At 45.0% G+C, this 25,859-nt stretch overlaps 1 protein-coding gene across 5 annotated transcripts in view; it reads left to right on the plus strand.

Annotated features, from left to right (window-relative positions):
* The window catches only part of PPP4R1 (protein phosphatase 4 regulatory subunit 1), a 76,817-nt gene that overhangs the window by 45,165 nt on the left and 5,793 nt on the right, over window positions 1-25,859 (plus strand). For all 5 annotated transcript variants that reach the window (XM_021096060.1, XM_021096058.1, XM_021096059.1 and 2 more), the window contains 5 exons: window positions 12,195-12,700; window positions 18,261-18,430; window positions 19,667-19,762; window positions 21,605-21,790; window positions 23,413-23,574. In XM_021096060.1, the coding sequence (XP_020951719.1) occupies window positions 12,195-12,700; window positions 18,261-18,430; window positions 19,667-19,762; window positions 21,605-21,790; window positions 23,413-23,574 (1,120 nt within the window). The remainder of the gene's footprint in view (window positions 1-12,194; window positions 12,701-18,260; window positions 18,431-19,666; window positions 19,763-21,604; window positions 21,791-23,412; window positions 23,575-25,859) is intronic.

Raw genomic sequence — 25,859 nt, forward strand, 5'->3', positions numbered from 1 at the left:
GAGTTCTGTTAAGCACTGTAAAAGCTTTTAGGTAGTTTTTAATTTCCCGGCTTCAAGAACAGCAGTCCTGTGTATTATTAATCTCAGAACCATTAGTTTGCCTGCCTTGCCCCACTGGCTTCTGTTTTGAGCTGCCTTAAAACTTTTGTTATTTAAGGTTGGTTGATTGATTGATTGATTATGCAAAAATTAATTGAGCACCTACTATGAACCAGCTACTGTAGACAGACATGCAGAACTTGGTTCCTGTTCTCAAGGCCCTCAGTTTCTTAGACTTTATATTTCTCAAACAAATATTTCACAAAGTAATAAGCAAGTTCTTGGCAATATCTTTCCACTACTATTTATTTCTTATATAGTATTTCATCAGATCCTGGAAACATTTAATATCACTTAATACTCTGTGAAACATTTATTGATTATAACCCTCTGACTTTATAAAATACCAGATTTGTCTTTGATTCCCTGTATCAGGCTGTTCATTCTTCTTCGAAGCTGTTAATAAAGGTACTTCCAGAAGCAGAGTTAAACATTCAAATTTGCACCTGTAATTTATGTAAAAGGAGGTCTCTCTTGTGTTTAGTTCATCCAGCCATTAGCATGTTCTCTGAACACACCATCCTCTTGGTTCTGCTGGGAAAGCCACCCTGTTCCATCCATTCCTCACTCAGCAGTGAGTGTGTGGCAGACTGTCTACAGGAGTCTTGGAGGAAATTCAGAGCTTTTGCATCTTGGCTATCAGTAGCACTGATTTGTGGTCTTATCTTTTTGTGGTGTGTGTGCACACGTCATCAGTAAACTGCAGGTCCATCTGTTGTGCTCTTGGGCTTTTATCTCTTTTTTTCCCTCTTCTGCTGTGCCCACAGCATGCGGAAGTTCCCTGCCCAGGGATTGAACCCTCACCACAGCAGCAACCCAAGCCACTGTAGTAACAACACGAGAGCCTTAACCTGCTGCACCACCAGAGAGCTCCTAGGTTTTTATCTTTTTATCTTTGTATTCAAATAGCCTTCACTGGGCCTGGCACGTGCTGGGAACATAATAAATCTTGAATGAATTATTGAAGGAAAATAATGGATTTCATCTCAAAAGCCTTAATTAACTGAACCACTTATGCTGGTTTTTTGTAGTTGAGTTTCAAGCCAGTTATGTGTGAGCAATATTGATTGTAATGGTATAGATTTGGAGTATTTCACTGATGCTGAAACCTCATGTATCCACACTCATCTCAGGATGCTGCGCTTCTGCAGCCACATGTTCCACAGGTCACTCTCTCCTGGAAGTGCATGTGCTCCCTTTTCCAGGCCACAGCCTCCAGTCATTAGAACTCTGAGGGTGTCACCTCTGAGCTTATGGAGACACCAGAGGATACTTCCTGTGGAGAGAGCTCCTGGGTTACCCTCTGCTGCAACCCGTGCCTGGGTGCTGGGTAATCCGCTCCTTGTGTGGAACCAGAGTCCACCCGTTATCCTCAAAACAGCGTGTGCTTGTACAGTAGCGTTCGGAAGGCTGGCGACAAAGAATGTCAGAATTTTGGCCTTTAGCAGCTTGATCATACATTGACTCTTAGGCAGCTCCAGGGAAAAAACAGTATTGGAGAATTTATGTTTTTGACAGTTTGGATCTACTGTTCTTCATACAGAGTTTAATACTTCCTAGAATTTAATACTAGGGCAAATTTTTTGCCTCTTTAAAACCATACGAGAGATTTTTAAGTTGGGACAAACGTAATTTTTCATTAGGCAGATAGAATGAATTGGCCAGTTATTCTTTTCTTTTTCCTGCTGACAATATGAACATTTAATTTTAGTGCTAAGATGAGATAGTGATCAAGGAACTTCAGGTCCTTTGAATAGTTTTACATATTAAATGGCCTTTTAATTGGGTTCTTTTTGTGTGTTTATTTTTTTATTTCAAACTATAATACAAAGCTATATTAAAACATTGTGCTGGAGTTCTCATTGTGGTGCAGCAGAAATGAATCTGACTAGGAACCATGAGGTTGAAGGTTCGATCCCTGGCCCCACTTAGTGGGTTAAGGATCCTGCATTGCCATGAGCTGTGGTGTAGGTCTCAGAAATGGCCTGGATCCTGCATTGCTGTGGCTGGCAGCTACAGCTCTAATTCGACCCCTAGCCTGGGAACCTCCATATCCCACAGGTGTGGCCTTAAAAAATATAAAAAAGACAAAAATGGAAAGAAAAAAAAAAAACCAATATGCTATTGGCATAAAAAACAAACACATAGACCAAGAGAAGAGAGTGAAGAGCCCAGAAATACACCCACATATATATAGTCAGTTAATTTACAACAAAGGAGTCAAGGATATACAATGGGGAAAGGACAGTCTCCTCAATAAATAGGAATGTTTTATTGAAGCATAGTTGTTTTACAATGTTGTTATAATTTCTGCCATATGACAAATTGTCTTTTTGTGTATTTTAAATGGAAGTTTCTTTCTCCCTTTTTAAAAATTTATTTATTTATTTATTTATTTATTGGCCATAGTGTGCAGCAGCTCGATGAGGGATCTCAGTTCCCAGACTGAGACTGAATGTAAGGTCACAGTGGTGAAAGTGCCAAATCCTAAACACTAGACCTCAGGGGAACTCTCCCAAATGGAAATTTGTTTCTTTTTGTCTTTTTCATTTTTTATTGAAGTACAGTTGATTTACAATGTGATAATTTCTGTTCTGCAACATAGAGATTCAGTTATACATGTACACACATCCATTCATTTTCAGATTCTTTTCCCATATAGATTATCACAGAATATTGGGTAGAGTTCCCTGTGCTTTACAGCAGGTCTCCACTGGCCAATTATGCCATATACCACAGTGTGCACATGCCAGTCCCAAACCCCCGTCCATCCCTCCCCCTACCTGTCCCCTTCGGTGACCATAATTTTGTTTTCAAAGTCTGAGTCTGTTCTGCTGATAAGTTCATTCATATCCATTCTTTAGATTCCACATGTGATTTCATATGATGTTTGTCTTTCACTGTTTAACTTCATTCAGTGTAATAATCTCAAGGTCCATCCATGTTGCTGCAAATCGCATGATTTCATTCTTTTTGATGGCTAATATGCCATTGTGTGTGTTCATACACACACCACATCCTTTTTTTTTTTTTTTGTCTTTTTAATGATGCACCTGCAGCATATGGAAGTTCCCAAGGTAGAGGTCAAGTCGGAGCTGCAGTTGCTGTCTACATACAGCCATGGTAACACCGGTTTGGAGCCACATCTGCAGCCTACACAGCTTGCAGCAATGCCAGATCCTTAACCCACTGAGCAAGGCCAGGGATTGAACCTGCAGCCTCACAGAGACTATGTCAGGTACTTTACCTGATGAGTCACAGTGGGAACTCCTGTACCACATCGTTTATCCATTCCTCTGTTGATGGACATTTAGGTTGCTTCCATGTCCTAGATATTGTAAATATTGCTGCAGTCAACATTGGTTTGCAGGTATCTTTTCAAATTATGGTTTTCTCCAGATAGATGAGATGCCTGGGAGTGGGATTGCCGGATCATACGGTAGTTCTATTTTTAGTTTTTTGAGGAACCTCCTTACTGTCTTCTATAGTGGTTGTACCAGTTTACATTCCTGCCAAAAGAGGGTTTCCTTTTATCTAAAAATCTCTCCAACATTTATTGTTTTTTGACTTTGTGATGATGGCCATTCTGGCTGGTGTAAGGTGGTAGGTACCTCATAATAGTGTTGATTTGCATTTCTCTAATAATTAGCGATGTTGAGCCTCTTTTTATGTGCTTTTTGGCCATCTGTATGTTGTCTTTGGAGAAATGTCTGTTCAGATCTTCTCATTTTATTTTTATTTTTATTGAGCTGCATGAGTTATTTGTATATTTTGCAGAGTAATCCCTTGTCAGTCACTTCGTTTGCAAAGATTTTCTCCCATTCTATGGGTTTTCTTTCTGTTCTGTTTATGGCTTCCTTTGCTGTACAAAAACTTTTAAGTTTAATTAGGTCCCATTGGTGTATTTTTGTTTTTATTTTCATTGCTGTGGGAGGTGGACCTGTAAAGGTATTATTGCTGTGGTTTACGTTAGAGAGTGTTCTGCCTGTGTTTTTCTCTAAGAGCTTTATAAAGTATTCAGTCTTACATTTAAGTCTTTAATCCATTTTGAGTTTATTTTTGTGTATGGTGTTAGGGAGTGTTCTAATTGCATTCTTTTACATGTAGCTGTCCAGTTTTCCCAGCACCACCTCTCGGCTTTTTTGTTTGTTTGTTTTTATTTTTTTCTTTTTGGCTGCCCCATGGCAAGTGGAATTCCTGGGCCAGGGATCAGATCCAAGCCACAGTTGTGACCTCTGGCACAGCTGCAGCAATGCCAGATCCTTAACCCAGTGTGCCAGGCCAGGGATCAAACCTGCATCCCAGTGCTCCAGAGACGCTGCTGATCCTGTGGCACCACTGTAGGAACTCCTTAGCACCACTTATTGAAGAGACTTTCCTTTCTCCATTGTATATTCTTGCCTCCTTTATCTTAGATTAGTTGGCTGTAGGTGCTTGGGTTTATTTTTGGGCTTTCTATCCTGCTCCATTGAACTATATTTCTGTTTTTGTGCCAGTACCATACTGTTTTGATGACTGTAGCTTTGTAGTATAGTCTGAAGTCAGGAAGCCTGATTACCCCAGCTCCACTTTTCTTTCTTGGGATTGCTTTATCTGTTCCAGGGTCTTTTGTGTTTCCATACAAACTTAAATTTATTTTGTTCTAGTTCTGTGAAAAATGTGCTTGGTAATTTGATAGGGATTGCATTGATTCTGTAGATTGCCTTGGATAGTATAGTCATTTTGACAGTATCGATATCTTCCAATTCAAGAGCATTGTGTATCTTTCATCTGTGTCATCTTTGATTTCTTTCAACAGTGTCTTATAGTTTTCAGAGTACAAATCTTTTGCCTCCTTAGGTAGGTTATTCCTAGGTATTTTGTTCTTTTGTTTGTTTGTTTTGCTTTTTAGGGATGAACTCACAGCATATGGAAGTTCCTAGGCTAGGGGTCCAATTGGAGCTACAGCTGCTGGCCTACACCACAGCCACTGCAACATGGATCCAAGCCACATCTGCAGTCTCTACACCTCAGCTCATAGCAATGCCAGATCCACAACTCAGCGAGCGAGGCCAGGGATTGAACCTGTATCCTCATGGATACTAGTTGGATTCATTTCTGGTGTGCCACAACAGGAACTCGTAGATATTTTATTCTTGATGCGATGGTTAAAGGATTGTCTCTTTAATTTCTCTTTCTAATCTTTGTTTTTAGTATATGGAAATATAAGATTTTATTAATTTTGTATCCTGCAACTTTACTAAATTCACTGATGAGCTCTGGTAGTTTCCTGGTAGCATTTTTAGGGTTTTCTGTCTACAGTGTCATATCATCTGCCAACAGTGACATTTTTACTTCTTCTCTTCCAATTTGGATTCCTTTTATTTCTCTTTCTGTCTCTCTCTCTCTCTTTTTTTTTTCCCCACATCTATAGCTTGGAAGTTCCCAGGCCAGGGATCAAATTCAAGCCATGGCTGTGACCTATGCCACAGCTGCAGCAACACCAGATCAGGATCCTTTAACCCACTGTGCCAGGCCAGGGATCAAGCCCATGCCTCAGCCACAACCTGAGTGCTGCAAGAGATAGCACCAGATCCTTAATCCACTGTGCCACAGTAGGAGCTCCTCCTTTTATTTCTTTTACTTCTCTGATTGCTGTGGCTAGGACTTCTAAAACTGTGTTGAATAGTAGTGGCAAGAGTGGACATCCTTGTCTTATTCCTGATCTCAGTGGGAATTCTTTCAGCTTTTCACCATTGAGAATGATGTTAGCTCTGGGTTTGTCATATATGGCCTTTATTGAGGTAGGTTCTTCTATGCCCACTTTCTAGAGAGTTTTTATCATAAATGAGTATTGGATTTTGTCAGAAGCTTTTTCTGTATCTTTTGAGGTTACCATACAGTTTTTATTCTTCTATTTGTTAATGTAATGTATCACACTGATTGATTTGCATATATTGAAAAATCCTTCCATCCCTGGGATAAATCCCACTTGATTGTGGTGTATGATTCTTTTAGCATATTGTTGGATTCTACTTACTAGTATTTTGTTGAGGATTTTTGTGTCTGTGTTCATAAGTGATACTGGCCTGTAATCTTCCTTTTTCTTTTTCTTTTAGTATCTTTGGTTTTGGTATCAGATTGATGGTGGCCTCATAGAATGAGCTTGGGAGTATTCTTTATTTTGCAATTTTTTAGAATAGTTTCAGAAGGATAAGTGTTAACTCTTCTTTAAATCTTTGATAAAATGCACCTGTGAAGCCATCTAGTCCTGGACTTTTGTTTGTTGGAAGGTGTTTGTTTGTTTGTTTGTTTGCCTTTTTGTCTTTTTAGGGCCGCACCCGCAGCACATGGAAGTTCCCAGGCTAGAGTTCCAATCAGAGCTGCAGCTGCCGGCCTACGCCACAGGCACAACACCACCAGATCCAAGCCTCATCTGTGACGTACACCACAGGTCATAGCAATGCCAGATCCTCAACCCACTGAGCAAGGCCACAGATTAAACCCGTGTCCTCGTGGATACTGGTCAGGTTTGTTAACCACTGAGCCACAGCAGGAACGCCTCATTGTTGGAAGTTTTTTAATCACAGTTTCAATTTCAGTACTTGTGATTGGTCCGTTCATGTCTCCTATTTCTTCCTGGTTCAGTCTTGGAAGACTGTACCTTTCTAATAATTTGTCCGTGTCTTCCAGATTGTCCATTTTATTGGTCTATAGTTGCTTATAGGAGTCTCTTATAATCCTTTGTATTTCTGTGATGTCCATTGTAACTTCTCCTTTGTCATTTCTGATTTTATTGATTTGAGCCCTCTCCCTTTTTTTGTTGATGGGTCTGGCTAAGGGTTTATCAGTTTTGTTGATCTTTTCAAAGAACCAGTTTTTAGTTTCATTCATCTTTTCTGTTGTTTTCTTCATTTCTGTTTCATTTATTCCTGCTCTAATCTTTATGATTTCTTTCCTTCTACCAAGTTTGGATTTTGGTCTCCTTTCTCTAGTGCTTTAGGTTTTTTACTTGAGATTTTTCTTGTTTCCTGAAGTAGGCTTGTATTGCTATAAACATCCCTCTTTGAATTGCTTTTGCAGCATCCCATAGATTTTGGATCATTGTGTCTTCATTTTGTCTGTGGGTATTTTTTGATTTCCTCTTTGTTTTCTTCAGTGATCCACTGGTTTTTTTAGTAGCATGTTGTTTAGTCTCCATGTGTTTGTGTTCTTTTGCACTTTTTTTTCTTATAGTTGATTTCTGGTCTTAGCACAATGTGCTTGGAGAATATGCTTGATATGATTTCAGTTTTCTTAAATTTACTAAGGCTTGATTTGTGGCCCAGAATGTGCACTTAAGAATATGTATTCTGCTTCCTCTGGATGGAATGGTCTATAAATAGCTGTTAAGTCCATCTGACCCAGTGCATCATTTAAGGCTTGTGTTTCCTTGTTGATTTTCTGTCTGGGTGATTTGTCCACTACCATAAGTGGGGGGTTAAAGTCCCCAGTATTATTGTGTTATTGTCGATTTCACCTTTTAAGGCTGTCAGCAGTTGTCTTTTATATTGAGGTGCTCCTTCGTTGGGTGCATATATATTTAGGATTGTTATATCTTCTTAGATTGATTCTTTGATCATTATGTAATGGTAATGACCTTCTTTATTTCTTTTTTTTTTTTTTGTATTTTTGCTATTTCTTTGGGCCGCTCCCACGGGACATGGAGGTTCCCAGGCTAGGGGTCAAATCGGAGCTGTAGCCACTGGCCTACGCCAGAGGCACAGCAACGCGGGATCCGAGCCATGTCTGCAACCTACACCACAGCTCACGGCAACGCCGGATCATTAACCCACTGAGCAAGGGCAGGGACCGAACCCGCAACCTCATGGTTCCTAGTCGGATTCGTTAACCACTGTGCCATGATGGGAACTCCTTGATGACTATCTTTAGTGTGGTCTTCCTTTTGCAGACACTAGAGTTGTAGCTTCTCTTACTTCTGATGTCTGCCCCCTTGTGGCTGAAGTTGGTCTAGTGGCTTGCTGCAGGCTTCCTGATTGGGAGGGATTGATGTGGGCCCACTGGTAGGTGGATCTGATTCTTATTCTGGTGCCGGGTGTGTGTGTGCTGGTGAAAGTGCCCCTCCTACCATCTCAGTGTGGCTTCTTCTTTGTCTTTGGTTGTACAATATCTTTTTGGTAGATTCCAGTCTATTTTGTTGATGGTTGTTCAGCAGTTGTTTGTGATTTTGGTGTTTTTGTGAGAGAGGATGAGCTTAAGTTCTTCTACTCCACCATCCTATCTGGAGTCCCAGATGGATGTTTTCTGAAGTTCATCAGATAATCAATGAAGTCTTTTTTTTTTTTTTTTTTTTTTTTTTTGTCTTGTCTTTTTCTAGGGCCGCACCTGCGGCATATGGAGGTTCCCAGGATAGGGGTCTAGTTGGAGCTGTAACTGCAGGCCCACGCCAGAGCCACAGCAACAGGAGATCCAAGCCACATCTGCAACCTACACAACAGTTCACAGCATCGCTGGATCCATAACCCACTGAGTGAGGCCAGGGATCGAACCTGCAACCTCATGGTTCCTAGTTGAATTCATTAACTACTGAGCCACGATGGGAACTCCAATCAGTGAAGTCTTAAATTCATTTTAGCCATTTGCTCCTCACCCCAGCCTAGAATACCAAACGATATTCTGTTACTATAATTTTTAAAATTTGCATATCAGTAAAACTATAAAAATAGCAAGAAGAATCCCATATACCTTTCTTCTAGATTCTCCAGTTTTTAACATTTTATTATACTTGCTTTATTCTTTTTTTTTCTGAATTCCATTGAGATAAGTTTTAGACATACTGCTTTTACCTTTGTTTAATATTTCACTATGTTTCCTCAAAACAGACATTAATACATAACCATAGTGTAATTATAACATTCAGTACAGCCATCTACTAGAGATTTTATTCACATTCCACCAGTTACCTTATTCATGTTTTATAAAACAAAAGAAAAAAATCTTTAATATAGACATGATTAGAAAATATCATATAATTCATGAACACAAAAGACACTTCTTTGCATAATGGCACCAGCTTTCAGGACTGTTTTAGCATGAGAACTATTAAGGCTATTCCCTCATTTTTATGAAGAAGGAGAAAATGTAGGATCTGCAGTTCGAGTGTCCTTCATGGTTGTAACAGAAGTTTATTATAAGTGCATAATAAATATTTCATAGTTATAAGAGTGGAGGAGAAGCACCAGAATTTTAAATGCTGTCACTGTGTGCTGTGTTTCCAGATGACTTCTTAAATATTTTTATCAGTAAAAAATTTTTTTATCAGTATTTAAAAACTTTTAAAAGTAATCATCATGTTTGTTTGTTTTTTGTAATATGTGTCTGAAAACATTAAACTCTGAGATAAAACCTAATGAGGAAGCTGAGGACATGTACGGTGGTCCTCACCTGGGATGTTCTTTAGGTGTTAACATCACCTGTTAGCACCTGGGTAGGCCTCCTATTTAATGTCTTTTATTAAAGTGTAAATTGGGAGCTCCCTGGTGGCTCAACAGGTTAAGGACCTGGTGTTATCAGTGATGTGACTTGGGAACTTGTGTGTGCCATGTGCACGGCCAAGAAAAATAATAAGTGTATATTTAAAGGCACGTGTTTCAGTGGAGCACCTTTTCTTCCCCACACTCACCTTACAGATTTGCCTTCATGTCCATCTTCCTTCCTTTTCATGCCTCTTGAAAAGAGGTATCTCTTCACCCATTTAATCAGCAGTCCACCCCTGTTCTCGAGCCCCTGTTCCTCCCTCACAGAACCATATTGCTTTACCAGTTATTTCTTTTTTTTTTTGTCTTTTTGCCATTTTTCTTGGGCCGCTCTCGCGGCATATGGAGGTTCCCAGGCTAGGGGTCCAATCGGAGCTGTAGCCACCAGCCTACGCCAGAGCCACAGCAACGCTGGATCGGAGCCACATCTGCAACCTACACCACAGCTCACGGCAACGCCGGATCGTTAACCCACTGAGCAAGGCCAGGGATCGAACCCGCAACCTCATGGTTCCTAGTCGGGTTCGTTAACCACTGTGCCACGACGGGAACTCCCCAGTTATTTCTTGAGTCTCCTGTGTCTCCACTTCCTTCACCCCTTCTGACCTTTCTCTCTGAGCCTATAAAATGCCCGTTTAAGCATCCTTTTGTACAGGAAAAGCCCCTTTCTCTGTTATGCTGCCTGCCTGTCGCGTGTGCCTCACTTTGGGATTTCTTGCCTCTCGCACACACGTAGGCCCCACCCTCACATGCCCTTGTAAGTCGTCCTCCAGACCCGCCCCATGGACACCACACCTAGAATTCGCCCTAGACCCTAACCCAGCCTGTCTGCTTGACACAAGCTGTTTCTGCACGGGTTGTTGATGGTTGGGGCTGCAGCCGTCACCCAGTAGTTCTGGCTAGGAGTCTGAAGTCTTGGCAGGTCCCCCGCCCCCGCCAGCCTTTGCTCTCCTCTCCAGCACCCAGGAAAGGAAAAGCCCTCCTGGTTTGTCACCTGTGGAATGTGCCTCATTTTCTGCCACCTTGGTGCGTGGCCTTCACTCAGAACGCGGTCCCACCAACCTGCTCCTCCGTGGTTCCTGCCTAGCTACGCCCCAGCTGTTTCCTGTATGGCTTCAGATGACTTTCACAAATAACACATCTAAGATGTACCGCTCTTCCTTCCTTCCTGTCTTCTGGAGCTGAGAGGATATACAGGACGTGTGTGCTGTGGGCCTGGATGTTATACATTGGAGCTGTGGGCACAGATGCTGTATATACTGGAGGTGTGTGCTGCGGGCACAGATAAATATGCTGGAGGTGTGTGCTCTGGGCACAGAGGTTATATGTACTGGAGGTGTGTGCTGTGGGCACAGATATTATATATGCTGGAGGTGTGTGCTATGGGCACAGATATATATGTTGGAGGTGTGTGCTATGGGCACAGATGTTATATGTACTGGAGCTGTGGGCCGTGGGCACAGATATTATATATGTTGGTGGTGTGTGCTGTGGGCACAGAGGTTATATGTACTGGAGCTGTGGGCCGTGGGCACAGTGGTTCCTGCAATTTTTGCTCGAGTCCTTCATTTTCATGTCATCTCGGAACCTAACTCATCTGCATTTCCCGACCGTGTTGATCCTCTTCCTTCACTCTTGCATCTGCGTACGGGCTCTCTGCTCATTCCCCCCTCAGCCTCAAACGTTTGTTCGTCCTTCTAAACAACCCGTATCATTTCCTCCAAAGCACGTGTTCAGCACGCAAACTAAGTACTTACCATTTGCTGGCAGTTTCTTGCTTAGATGTGTGTTTCTCCTCTGCCCTAATTAGATCCATAGCTCGTACACATGAGTCCTCAATACCTGTGTCATCTCCTGGCTCCTAGTAGGTGCTCAGTACACATTTGTTAAATTTGAGTCAAATAAAATATGGAGCATAAACATTAAAACTTACGGTAGTGCTTTAGCTTTGCTAGAGGATGGCAGTAATCAGTGGGCTTTTAATGAAGGAGCTTGTACCCTCTCTCCTCATCAGTTAAGTGTGACTCCACTTGGGGAAAGCTTTTGGGAGTAGAGCTGGAAAGTGTGGGAGAAATAAAAATAACTATTTACACTTAAGCTGGTTTTACTGTATTTTGTGAGATAGTAATTGAGGGTCGTTTCTCATACTGTATAGAGGTTTTCTTTTCTGTGTAAGCAAGTAGGTTTGACTTCTCAGCTTTCGATATGTCAGTAGAGCCCAGTGGCAGTACCATAATCCTAAAAACCAGATAATTTTTAGATGTATTTGGCTTAAAATGCATTGTAGGAATTTATCTTCCCACAGTTTTAGTTCTTTTACTATTGAAATTTGCATGGTGTTGGTGGAATCCAAGGATTCTTAAATGTTACCTCCATCTAATACATTAACACTTTAATACCTAGTCTAAAGAACAACTGATGGAAAAAGTTATCAGTAATAGAAACTATTGAATTTGTATGGCTAGTTTGTAATTTTTCATAATTAACTTGTCAAAGTGCTTTATGTAGTATCTTCATTGATTTTTTTTCAGTAATTATTTTTATACTTGCACTCTCTTTCCCCAAATAAAACCACGAAAGGATCAGAGACCACGAGGCCCTGGAGGATGCAGAACTCAGGCCAGAGGAAGCTCCTGCAGTGCCGGCTGTTAGCGCCAGTGTGGAGCTGGAGGGCACAATGACAGGAGGGGCCGAGAGCCCTAGGCAGCCCCCCGGGGAAACGGGTGCCCCACTCTCTGCCTCGTCCTCAGAAGCCCAGCCAGAGGCCGCCAGCAACGAAGGGGACGGAAAGCCTGGGAACTGCGGGTCTGTGTCGCTGTCAGAGGGGAGCTTCAGCGCACAGGATCCGGCCCTCCCAGACCAGGACTTGTTCAACTCCTTCCACTTCTGGAGGACTCCGCTCCCCAACATCGATCTGGACATGGAGCTGGAGCAGGGCACTGGGGGCACGCCCAGCCCTGAGGGAGCTGAAGAGACGCCCGAAGTCCCTGGCCCCATTTCTGCCAACATCACCATGGCCACCAGGAAGGAGCTTGAGGAGATGATAGAAAACCTCGAGCCACACATCGATGACCCCGACGTGAAAGGTATGGGGTCAGTTGGGTCATCGTTCTGAAGCTGACAAGACACGTTACTTCCTGACTCTTTCCCCCAGAAAAACTACCTTTGACAAATCTGTTTGGGGAGTTCCTGTTGTGGCTCAGCAGAAACGAATCTGACTAGTATCCCTGAGAATGCAGGTTCGATCCCTGTCCTCGCTCAGTGGGTCAGGGATTGGGCGTTGCTATGAGCTGTGGTGTTGATCACAGGCGCGGCTTGGATCTGACGTTGCTGTGGCTGTGGCATAAGCCAGTGGCTCTAGCTCCGATTAGATCCCCAGCCTGGGAACCTCCATATGCCCCTGGTGCAGCCCTGAAAAAAGTCCATTTGTCATCATGTGTTGTTGTCTTGGAAAATGTGAATATCTGGAGTTTAGGAAGTGAATTTCTGATGAGCTGGTCACTGCGTTCCTAAGGGTGGCATATACAGATGTTGTGATTCACAAACCACTCTCTCTGATACGTTCACACTTCCTTCTGTGTATACATTTTTGAGCCACACCTTGTTTTGCTCTCGGTCTCCTTAGCCTTTTTATAAAAAGTGGATGCAGTGTTGGGTTTTAAGGAAAGACTGTGGATGATCTGCAGTAGACAGAGCTGCGTATTTGCCTGTGGAACAGGAGGTTGTAGGAGCTGTGGGTGTTTGCAAGGGTCACGGTGGTGTCTCTGCTTCTCAGTTTTCACCTTGTTCCTTTGGGTTACATTCTGACACCTAGATTCTGTTGTTGTAAACAACAGCCTTAGAGGTTGTTCTGTCAGAATAACCCAAGCTCTTACCCAGTGGACTGCGTATTCTCAGTCTGTGTGAGAATGAGGTCCTGAGCTGCCCTCGGCATGCAGGGTCCCAGGCAGGAACCTGTTATTCGTGCCCCTTGAAGACCTGGCCTTCCAGACCTCTGTCACCTTTCAGTGATACACGAAATGTCATCTTAAAACAAAAAACAAGTGTGAAAAATCCCCAGCCTGCAAATCTCAGATCTTTATCACTTTGTGGATTTTTTTACCCGTTGTTAGTTTCAGAAGCTAAACTTTTTCAACTGTCATTTGCTTAGTGTTAGGAAATACTTTCTATTTTGAAAGCAAAGTGATACCTTGAGTATCCTTCTAAAATTCACAAGATTTTTTTCAAAGCTCAAACTTTGAAAATTTCCTCAGTGGAGGTGAAAGTAGCAGTTATCTTTATTTGGCTTTAACTTACTATGAGTTTTAAAGATTTTTTTGTGGTAATTTTACACTTGGAGAAAAACTAAATGATCTATTTGATGAAAAGCAAATTCAGGAGTTCCCGTTGTGGCTCAGCATGTTAAGAACCTGATTCATGAGGTTCTAACCTGATTCATCCTGAACCGTGAGGATGTGGGTTTAACCCCTGACCTCGCTCAGTAGGTTAAGGATCTGGCATTGCCATGGGCTCTGGTGTAGTTCAAAGACAAGGCTCAGATCCCGGGTTGCTCACATCCGAACCGCTGTGGCTCTGGTGTAGGCCTCACCTGTATCTCCAATTTGACCCCCTAGCCTAGGAATTTCCCTACGCTGCAGATGCAGCCATGTAAAGAAAAAGAAGGAAAGACAAATTCATATACTTGATTGTTGAAAATTATTTTGGTTTTAACTGGCAGAGAGGTCAGTTGCATTCCCTGGTGTCCTGTACCCCAGCCCCCGCCCCCAGAGCCCACTGGTCTATTTTCTTTCCCCGTGGTGCCACCTTTTCCAGGCGGCGAGTGAATGAGGCACCGTGAGCCTCTGAGTCTGTGTTGGCGATTTATCCTCCTTGTTCCACGAACCTCCTCCTTAGTATTTGCAGCAGAAGATCCCACTTTTTGTCCCTCGCAGTGGATTATTTTCTCTAAAAAACCTCCTGTCTTTACTTTCCTTGATCGTTCCTCAGTTGATTTTTTACCCCTTGAACCCAGAATTCTGCGCTTTCTGACAGTGGCTGGGTGGCAAGCACTGAAGTTTGCTGTCTGGCAGTTCAGCGTCTTGCCCACAATCTGGCCTTGTCTTCCCTGCCCCCCAGGACAGGATCGAGACATAACCTTCCCCAGGCGGGGTGTCGGCTCCTGAGCACTGTCTTTACAGCTGCCTGCTTTTTATTTAAATTTTATGGTCATTATCACTTGAAATTTTATTCAGTTGATCAGACCTTGGTAGCTCATGTTTCTGTTTTTCACACACTCCTTATTTTTCTGGAAAATAAGTTCCTCGCTGGCTTTTAAAAGCCTATTCAGGGATTCTTGCTGTACTTAGCTGCTAGTTAGTTCTCTGACACATAGTGAACACTTAATAAATATTTATGGAAATAAATATTGAATAATCTATATTCTTTTTTAACAAATAAGCTAAAAATATTATGCATAGTTTGTTTTTTTTTTTTGGCTTTTTTGGTTGCACGCACAGCCTATGGAAGTTCCCAGGCAAGGGATCAAGTCTGAGCCACAGCTTCAACCTACGTCACAACTGCAGCAGTGCTGGATCCTTAACCCACTGTGCTGGGCTGAGAACTGTCATAGTTTGCTTTTTTTTAAAGACCTGCATGGGCATAAGAGTTTCAGGACATGACTTGGATTTCAGAAGATGGCTGATATTGTCTGCCTTAAAATTGTTCTAGAAGTTTACAGCCTGCATTTGAGAGATTTTGGTAATGCTGTCTTATGATTTCATCAATCCTCTTTCTAATTTGGCTCTTAAACCTGCTACGATTTAAATTTGTCAGGTTGTTCTTTCTGTCCATAATGCTCATGCTTTCACATCGTATCCACTGATTGATTGATTCGCCCAGCATTACTTATCAAGTACCTGTTATGTGCCAGATACTCTTCTAGGCACTGAGGATATACCAACAACAAACCAGACAAAAACCCAGCCTGGAAGAGCCAGGAGGCTGAGACACTTAGTACGTGAACTGCCTGTGGCAGGTGTCCTGCTGCCAAACAGACGGCCCCAGAAGCTTGAGCCTTTGGCTTTACTAAAGTCTGAGGGCATAGTTAACAATCATTCTGTCACTTGTGGTGACTGTGCCTGACTTTTCAAACTTTAGAAGGTGTGCTGAGGAAGTTTCCGTTGTGGCTCAGCAGTAACAAGCCCGACTAGAGTCCATGAGGTTGCGGGTTCGATCCCTGGCCTTGCTCAGTCAGTTAAGGACCCAGCGTTGCTGAGAACTCTGGTGTAGTTTTGCAGATGAGGCTTAGATCCCACGTTGCTGTGGCTGTGGCGTAGGCCAGCAGCTGTAGCTTCGATTCAATCCCTAGCCTAGGAACCTCCTTATGCCATGAGTGCGGCTCTAAAAAAAAAAAAAAAAAAAAAAAAAAAAAAGTGTGATGAGTTTTTAAAGGGGCCTTGAATGTGGATACCCTTTCTTTTCTAACTCTGCTCTTGTAGGCAGTCATTTCCTTCAAACTGTCAGAGAAAATCAACCTTTTTGAAAGGCAGTACTTTAACCCCAAATTGAAAACTAAGTTCTGACCAGGGACTAAACTAGTTATGTTGCATGATGTTTTCCTGACAGCTGGACAGTAAGATCTTGGGGGGAAAGCAGGGAGGTGCTGCCCAGAGGCCTTGAAGGGGGAGCTGCCCAGCCCCACCCCAACCCCAACCCCACCCCTGGTGTTGTTGGGCCCAATGCAGGAATTAGTTCTTCTGGCAGTTGCAGCCAGAAGAGTCATTCTATTTGTTGACTGAAAGCAATAAATGATTGGGGATTGCTGTTGCTTGTGGCAGAGTTAGAAGTTGTGAAGGTTTGGACCAGCTGCTCCAGCCTCTAAGGGAGAGAGGGAAAATCTGGGTTTCCAGGCGGCACTGCACGCGAGTCTGGGTTACTGGGGCAGGTGTCTGCACAGATCCCTGCTGGAATGGGCTCTGCTCCCGGGTCTTGGTCTGCGTGGCACATGAGGTCAGGCATGCTAAGGACCTGGCTCAGTCTCTCCCATTGGTCTGGCAGTGCATCTGCTGCCCTCTTGGCTCCAGTGGAGAACTGGGCATCAGGCTGTTCTGGAGCCGGTTTTATAAACTTTGTGCCAAGTTTTTGGTGGTTTTTTTTTTTTTTTTGAGAGCTGTGCCCATGGCATATGGAAGTTTCCAGGCTAGGGGTCAAATCAGAGTTACAGCCGCCAGTCTGTGCCACAGCAACACCTTATTTTTAACCCATGGAGCAAGGCCAGGGATCAAACCTGCGTCTTTATGGATACTAGACCGGTTCATTACTGCCGAGCCACAACAGGAATTCCCTGTACCAGTTTTTTGAAGAAGCTAACGTCACATGTGATGTACTTCAACTTCTGTGAACATACAAACCTAAAGATAAGGGTGAGCATCGACAGGCTGGAGTCCAGGGTCCCCTCTGATAAGTGACCCACATGGGGCATGTTCTGTGAGAGTCTCTGGTTTGTCAGGTGCTTCCCAGGAGCAGGTCAAATGAGGACCCCCACCACACACATACACACTCACACACACCTGTTGGGTGTACGTAGACAGAGCACCTGCGTGTGATGGACAGTGGGTCTCCTTTCGTGCGGTTGAGATCTCACTGTGGAAACAAAGGATTCCCAAGGGGTGTGGGGGCAAAGCGATGGAGGGGTTGGTAGAGATTGCAGCTGAAATTCGCCAAAGAACGAGGGCGCCTTCCGTGAGTAAATGTGGGTGATTAGACACCTTCACTTTGGCCTCTGCAGTAGGTCACCGTCCTGTATGTTCGCGTGTCTCTTTTGCCAGGGACCTCACGTACCATTGGCTAGAATGGTGCCAGGGCTGCGGCACGTCATAGGCCATCTAAATCAAGTGGTTACTCTGGTTGCTGTTAATGGTGTGGGACACTTTCTCATCTTTGTACTGAATACGTTGGAAGTTAAAATGTATAAATTTCTGAGCATCCAGGTGGATTGTTCCTTGACGTGATGCCAAACGCTATGTTTTTGGCTGAATTCCTCTTTTATTTGGGTGGGGAAGGAGGTTTATCTTAGCTTTGAATCACTTTTATAAAGAAAGTGCAACTCAACATCGACAAGACCATTTGCCAGACGTCAGGCTGCTGCTTGGTAACTTGTCGTTTTGGTGTCCTGCAAGCAGGGCGTTGCTTCATTGGGATCCCTGTGTTTGGGACCAGTCGCTAGTTTCATTTTCCAAAAGAATTAGAGAAAAACAGAGCGGACTGAGACGTGTGATGTTTGACTGTAACTGCCACAGAAACCCTTGTAACTGCCATTGTTTTCTGTTGGCAGGGCTTGCGGGGCTGCTCTCCTGCTAACTAGCTTAGTAAGTAAGCCTGTCGGTCTCGTCATGCATCACTGCAGCTAGTGCACTGACCCTGAGATTGACTCCAACACTAGCTAGCCCCTCTCTCCATACTAACGCCGAATAATGTGCAGTAGTGGATGAGCGTGGTTAATCTCACGGAAGCGTCTTAGTTTTTTCCTTTTTCTCTCGGAGAACTAATGATTTACCGCAGTAGAGGTTTTGTCCAGCTTCTGGGTGGCAGTGTCCCTAAGGGGCCTGCTCATCCTCCATTGCGGGAGCCTGCCGGGCAGGCCGTGCTCACTGTCTGTTCTGCCCACAGCGCAGGTGGACGTGCTGGCCGCTGCCCTGCGCGCCTCCAGCCTGGATGCCCGCGACGAGGCCTCTGAAGCCACCAGGAGGGCCACTCAGGACGAGCCGGCTACTGGCGAGCCCCCTGGCTGTGGACTGGGCCACGATGCCACCGGGCCACTCATCAGCGATGCTGTTGAGGTAACTTGCGTTCACAGCGAGCTGGGTGGGCCCGGAGGCTTTCATGGGTCACAGGGGCGTGGCACGCCCTCGGCAGCGTGTTCTCACCTCCCCCTTAGCGTCACGTCGTCATCGTCACCACATCCCGTCCCTGTGACTTGAGTGTCACGTTGGGTGCTTGGAACAGGGATCCCTTGCAGGCCTCCAGCAGCCTCATCCTTAACCTAGCTCACTGCAGTGAGATGGTCTTACTGGAAGCAAAGCCCTTTATCAGGAATAATTAACTCTTCCCTTTTCTTTCTGGAGAGGTGCTTTGTTTCTGGGCGGACCCTTTCACTGCCTCGAGCAGCGCAGTATCTGAGCGGAAGATCGGGACTTGAGGCCAAGTTGCGGGATTATCTGGACTCTGGAGTGTGAGGGTGGGTACTGTTTCCAGCATCACCTGCCCATGTGCCTGGAGCTGCTCTGTGCCCTCCTGCCCTCATTTCCTGCCACATCCACGCCAGCATCACCTGGCGTCAGTGTTTCCCCTCCCATGTTTATGTAAACAGGGAGGAGGAACAGGCTGCTGGGAGCCAGGGTCAAGTGGTCGCAGATCAGAGCAGCCCAAAGGCTGAGCTCAGAGAGGAGTCATCGCGCCCCCAGGGGCACCATGTCAGAGGCTCTGGCAGAGTTTGATTTGCTTTCTGCGAAGTGAGGCCCGCTAGAGTTAGAAGGGTTGTTTAATAGCAGTGCTTCAGGGCGAAACCCTGACCAGTTAGCATCTTTAGAGACTGGAATACTGTGTGTCTGCGTTCTAGAAGGTGTTCTGTTTTCATTTGGGGGTTTGGTGGGGTGGGGGGAGCTGTTAAAAAAGTAAATTTGTGTAATTAGAAATAGCCGGGAATGGAAACCGTAGAAGAGAAACCACACATGACCTACCGTAAGACAGTAGACTGGACCGCCCTCTCTAAGTACTGTTTTATTAATAAGCTAATTATCAATGTTTGGGACATCTGAAAATCACTTGTAAATTTACTTTTTAATGACATTCATTCTGGAATTTATTTTCATACATTCAGCAACTTCCTCTGCAAGTTCGATGTAAGGCAGGGGAAGTCCTTATGGGTCTTAGGTTTGTTGATAAGCATTTAAAAGTGTAAGGAATCTACATGTATTCTTATCTTTTGGCAGTCCTGAAAGGTAAGTAACTTAGAAAGGTAGTTTAAATGAAGGGAACTGACAGGGTGGTTCTTCAAGTGACTTTTTTCCTGGCAGACCCTGGACTCCGCCCTGTGCTACATTCGAGATGATTCGGACTTGAGCAGCAACAGCGGTTTTAGTCCTGATGAGGAAAGGCGATCTAAAGTGCAGGTAAGTGACCAGAAATGCTGTATTTTGGGTGGGTGTCGTTAATTCCACTTTACAACCCATTTGTCACCATACTTGGCCTTCCTTATCATGAATGTTTTGAAAATCAGGACTAGTGTAGCACAGCTTTACTAAGAGGAGTCTAGCAGTGGCGTAAATACAAGCAGAAACCTTCCCTCTCACACCCGTGACTGCAGTGGTTCGGTCCCTGTGTGATTCTGCTGAGACCTTCTGCGGGCAGAGCTCCCTAGGTGCGCCTCCGTCAGCAGCATCGGGCCTGCCTGCATCCCCATTGTGCCCAGTTGCCAAGGGCTGTGAGATGAGCACAGAGAGAAATGCTCAAAGCTGCAGGTCAACCCATGTCAGAGATTTTAAACATTGGGGAAGGTGTGTGTGGGACCTGGGGATGTGTGCTCTGTGCCTCGGGGCTCTGCTGCAAGTGGGGGATGTGCAGGCTGGTGGAGCTGTTCAAGAACCTGCCTGTGATTTGCTTCGGGACCCTGGATCCCAGGGTGTCTGTTCTTTATGTTTGTTCTGTTTGTTAAAAATGGAGTCGGCATTCATAGTGTTTTAAAACAAGCTTTTCACCACTTCTGTCGTAGACATTTTCAAGCCAGTATGTGCAGATTGTCTCACTCCTTTAATGAATTTGTTTTATTTTTAGAAAGTAGATAATAAGCTGACAGAATTCACCTCCCTTCTCAGCTTTTCTCCCCAGCAGCCACTTTGCTTTTCCCCCAAAGGCACCCAGTTTTCCCTTTCTTTGCAGCTCCTTCCAGAGCTCTTAGACGTAGGGAAGCAGCTGTGCCTGTGTTCCTCCTGTCCTCACAGTGATGCAGATGGTGGGATGCGTATACTCTCTGTTTCTGTTGATGTTAAATTTTTATCTACAGGAGTTCCCGTCGTGGCGCGTGGTTGGCGAATCCGACTAGGAACCATGAGGTTGCGGGTTCGGTCCCTGCCCTTGCTCAGTGGGTTAACGATCCGGCGTTGCCGTGAGCTGTGGTGTAGGTTGCAGACATGGCTCGGATCCCGCGTTGCTGTGGCTCTGGTGTAGGCCGGTGGCTGCAGCTCCGATTCGACCCCTATCCTGGGAACCTCCATGTGCCGTGGGAGCGGCCCAAAGAAATAGCAAAAAAATAAATAAAAAATAAATTTTTATCTACAGGCAGCAGTGGTGATGGTTTTTAAATCCTTGTTAGGACAGTGCAGAGGAGAGCCAGATGTACCGCGTTCCTAAGTTACACCAGACCCTGTAATTTTCGCCACCATTGAAAGGTGCTGGTCTTATTTCTTTCTTTCTTTCTTTCTTTTTTTTTTTTTGTCTTTTTGCTATTTCTTGGGCCGCTCCCGCGGCATATGGAGGTTCCCAGGCTAGGGGTCCAATCGGCGCTGTAGCCACCAGCCTAGGCCAGAGCCACAGCAACGCGGGATCCGAGCCATGTCTGCAACCTACACCACAGCTCACGGCAACGCCGGATCGTTAACCCACTGAGCAAGGGCAGGGACTGAACCCGCAACCTCATGGTTCCTAGTCGGATTCGTTAACCACTGCGTCACGACGGGAACTCCCTGGTCTTATTTCTAATGTAGCATTTAAATTTGGTAAGCAGTTGTAATCGTCCTCTAAGCTGTTTTCTGTATTAAGATCGTTGGTTTTTCTCCCAGAGTTGGTTTTACTTAGTTACGCGAGTATTTCCCCAGCACGTTTTCTTACCTCTTTGCAATTACTGGATCCCTGAACCTGTGAGGTTGGATTTCCTCTACTGCCTGAGGTGCTGTGTTAAATCCGTGTGTTTAAGTGAGCACCTGATTGACCTCTGAGCCTCTGCCTGTCTTCCCTAGGACGTGGTGCCCCAGGCCCTGCTGGATCAGTATCTGTCCATGACCGACCCCTCCCGGGCACAGACGGTGGACACAGAGATCGCCAAGCACTGCGCCTACAGCCTCCCGGGTGTGGCACTGACGCTGGGCCGGCAGAACTGGCACTGCCTCAGGGAGACCTACGAGGCCCTGGCCTCTGACATGCAGGTGAGGGACCTCCAGCCCTGCTTCCCGAGCCCACACACTCGCTTCCCCTCCTGCCTGCCTTTTTGTTTAAAGCTCTAGAAATTAGCACCACATTTGACCGGCTGAAGTTCCTAACTCATGACTGCACTGTTGTCTAAAGTTTATGTGTAAATTAGTTCCTGAGAATGTAGGGCTTCTCCTCCCCCAAGAAACAGCATTTTAAGTGCTTCTTCCAGGATAATTTTCAACCTCAGCAGATCTCCAGTTGGTCACCACTGCCGGGGTCTGGGTCCTGTGGGCAGCGGACAACCCAGGGTGGGTAGGAGAAGCTTGGCGAGGGTGCGTCTGTGTATGTGTTGCGCACACACGCATGTGCATATTTGTGTATGTGTGTGTGCACATGTGTGTGCATGTGTGCTCACCCCGCCACCCCTTGAGAAACATGACATAGGAGACGTGGACCCTTGGTGGTTTGTGGCATTTCTGTGGCTCTTTTCCTCGGCTTTGCCCACTTGACCCCACCCTCCCATCTGGTTCTTATGCACCAAGGACTTGCCCTGCTCTGCAGTGACCTTGGTCTCAGTTATTAGAAAGCAGCTGGTGAGACTAATGTCTCCTGAGCTGCAGATGGCGATCCCGCCCGTGTCTTAGTTGGGCGGTTGAAGTTGAAGTCCCTCCTGAGCCAGGGGCACATGGGCCCGATGTCCATGGAACATTTCACCCTCTGCATCAGCCGTTTTCTGTCTTAGTCCACGGACTCTGGGGCTGCTGGGGTGGATCCCCAAGGGCCCCTGGTGACAGGGAGGGCTCTGCACAGGTGGGGCTCGTGCAGATGTCCTGCCCCTCTCTGTTTGAGACCTTGCACATGGCTGTAGCGTTTTCTTTCAAGAAAAGATTTTTGTGTTTGAGGTGGGGATAAAGGCTTTGTCCTAAACAGCGTCTCAACAGGTAAAATTTCAAGCTAAAAACGTAAAAAATTTTTAAATTAAAGCCTCATGAAGAGAAAGATGTTTTGGATGTAAAGGTTCCTGTAAATGGAAGGCATCACAGTGTAGGCCCTTTACTAGGACTGTCAGCACGAGATTTTCTATTCTTATATTTCTTAAACTGCCAATTCCTTAAAAACAGGTTTGGTAGTGGTTTCTAATCAGGGTGGTCTGCACAGGAGTCAGAAGGGGCGCAGTACAGGGAGGGCACACTAGCCAGCCCAGTGAAGTCGGCCCCGGTGCTGGCTCAGCGCTCACAGGCCATGCCCTTAGTGACCTCCACGCAGGTCCTTCCTAAATGACAGGGAGAAGATAGATATTGCACAGGGATTTAAAATTTTTCTGCCCAAGTGTTTTTTGGCTGCACACGTGGCATGTGAAAGTTCCTGGGCCAGGGATCGAACCTGAGCCACAGCGGCGACCTGAGCCACTGCAGTGACACCACCAGGTCCTCACCCCACTGAGCCAAGGGAAAATTCCTCTGCCAGTTTTTGATTCAAAGTGGGCATTTGAAACGTGGTATCTGTCATTACTGTTGATACTATTCTGATGTAACTTGAGATTCCTAGAACTCAGATGTAAATGAGCCCCCGTGTATTGTCTGTAAATTAAAGCACCAAGACTCTGCTTCCTAACCTGGTTACTTTGCTTCCGCAGTGGAAGGTTCGGCGAACACTGGCCTTCTCCATCCACGAGCTTGCCGTCATCCTTGGAGATCAGTTGACAGCTGCAGATTTGGTTCCAATTTTTAATGGATTTTTAAAAGACCTCGATGAGGTCAGAATAGGTGTCCTTAAACACTTGCACGATTTTCTGAAGGTAATGTTTAAGTCCTTTTGAAGAAAAATGCTAAAATGCCACTGTAGATTTAAAATTTTGACTTTATGCCACCATCAAAGTAAGTTTCTGTATGTTCCATGCAAGAAGTATAGCCATGAGTTTGATGGTGAGATGTCACTTAAAAAAACATATAGTCCTATTCTGGTCATTTTTGCTACTGTCACTTTAGTGTCTAATTTAAAAATCACGCTTTTGTTTTTAAATGACGTCAAATCATGGTTGCAAGCATTTGTACCTTTTCCCTGGACATTAAGCATCTGCGGTAACTCCTCAGTAGTGTTGGAGCTGTCTGAGGAGCTGCCTTTCGTCCCCACCCCTCTGATGTGGATCTCTGGCCTCGAGGGGGGCAGCGTCATTTAATCCTGGATGCTGCTGTGCTGCTCAGGTTTGAGGTACAGGAGCATCATAGTCAAAGTTGCTCTCATCATCCCAGTCACGGATTGCACGTTGCATTTAAATATCAGGTCTCTTTAGTCCTCTCACATCTAGAACACATCCCCTGACTTTTCACCTGTATTGTCATGGGCATTTTGAAGAGGCCAAGCCAGTTCTGCACGAAGCCCCCCCCCACCCCACACCCTGAAATTGGGAAGCATTGTTGTAGATGAGACTCAGGTCACTCAGGTGTCCTGGGGCAACACTGTCTCTGTGTCTAGACCCCAGTGTCTTTCTGATGTACCGTGTCTGGAATGATGTGGTGTCACATCAGCGGGCACGTGGCATCGGCTCCTGGGTCCTGGGGGTTCTGAGTCTTTGATTTCTCTTGTTGGGGTTAATGGCTCCCTGGTGGGTGATGCTCTCAAACTTTGGACACCTCCCCGCCCGAGTCCTTCACCCAGTGCTCTTTTGTCTCTGCATCTTTACACGGTTCTTGCCTAATCACTTGTTACTGTGTGACTTGTAAAATACTCATTTTCTGGTTTTGTAATTCCGCCTGGATTTATTAGTTGGCATGTCATGTAAAGATAACCTATCCCTTCTCTTCCCTCTGCTTTTTTTGCTTTTTAGGGCCGCACCTGCGGCATATGGAAATTCCCAGGCTAGGGGTTGAATCGGAGCTATAGCTGCCGGCCTACACCACAGCCACAGCAATGCCAGATCCTTTAACCTGCTCATAAGCAAGGCCAGGGAGCCAGCCTGCAACCTCATGGATATTGGTTGGGTTCGTTCCTGCTGAGCCACAATGGTAACTCCATCTTCCTCTGCTTTTTTCGGAAGTTTTTTTAGTATTAGTGTGGACTCTAGAATTGCTTTTTTATTCCCTGTAATATATTCCATTTTTGTTATTTGTTCTGAGCATCAAATTTGGTCAAGAGGAGCCCCTTAAAGCCCTCTCTTGTGTCCTTTTGATATACCCCTTCATTTCCAGGCACGTCCTTGTTCTCTGCCCCCGCCGGGAGACGGCAGCTTCTCCGAGGAGCCCTGGTCTTTTCCGGTGGAGGGCGGAATTAGAAGCCAAGATCCAGACACTAGATGTGCTCACTGGTCCTGGATGGAGTTTCTTTTAGGCTCTCTCAGGGGATGGGTTTGGGGGTTTTTAAAAATTACTTAGTTCACGCTGGTATTTTTTACTTCCAATCCAATAACACTTCCCCGCCTTTCGTCATTTTTTTTTTTTTTTCTCGTAAAAGCTCTTGTTTTTAACAACACTAACATTCAGTCATTTGCTCAGTTCTATACCAAACATGAAATCGTTTCCTAATTCCTCCAATAATAATTCCAGCATCAAATCAGCCACATAATGTTCAAGATTTCCTTCAGCACTTTGTCGTCAGAACATGTTCCCAGAAAACGTGGTCGGAACACTGAGTTTAAGCGTAGACATTCTCTGTGTGACTCATCTTTTTGATGTACAGTTGAGTTTATCTGCTTCTTTTATATCAACTTTTAGGGCTTCCCCCTCATTGACTATAAACCTAACTCTAAGTATTAGTACAACTGTTGAAGGAGTGCTTTTTATTGTTTTCACTCAGTCTGTGTGTATTGAGCACCTGCCGGGTGCTGTCCTCGTGCATCCTCTGGCTCCTGCCTGAGTGGCAGCACAGTCACAGTCTTCACAGCGCTTTGGGGACACGGTGTCACAGGAGGGTTCTGGGAAAGCTCTGCTCAAGGGACCAGGGACAGTAGAGCTCAGTGGAGGCGAGTATTTCAAAAGAGGATAAGACTCTTGAAGGTAAATGGAATTATCAGAGGAATTGAACGTAATACCAATTTTTGAAGCAATTGAATGTGGCTGCTCATCTGTTCTCCTTCAGAAGAACTAG

The sequence above is a fragment of the Sus scrofa genome, chromosome 6 (genome assembly GCF_000003025.6).
Source record: "Sus scrofa isolate TJ Tabasco breed Duroc chromosome 6, Sscrofa11.1, whole genome shotgun sequence".
In the NCBI taxonomy this organism is placed as follows: Eukaryota; Metazoa; Chordata; class Mammalia; order Artiodactyla; family Suidae; genus Sus; species Sus scrofa.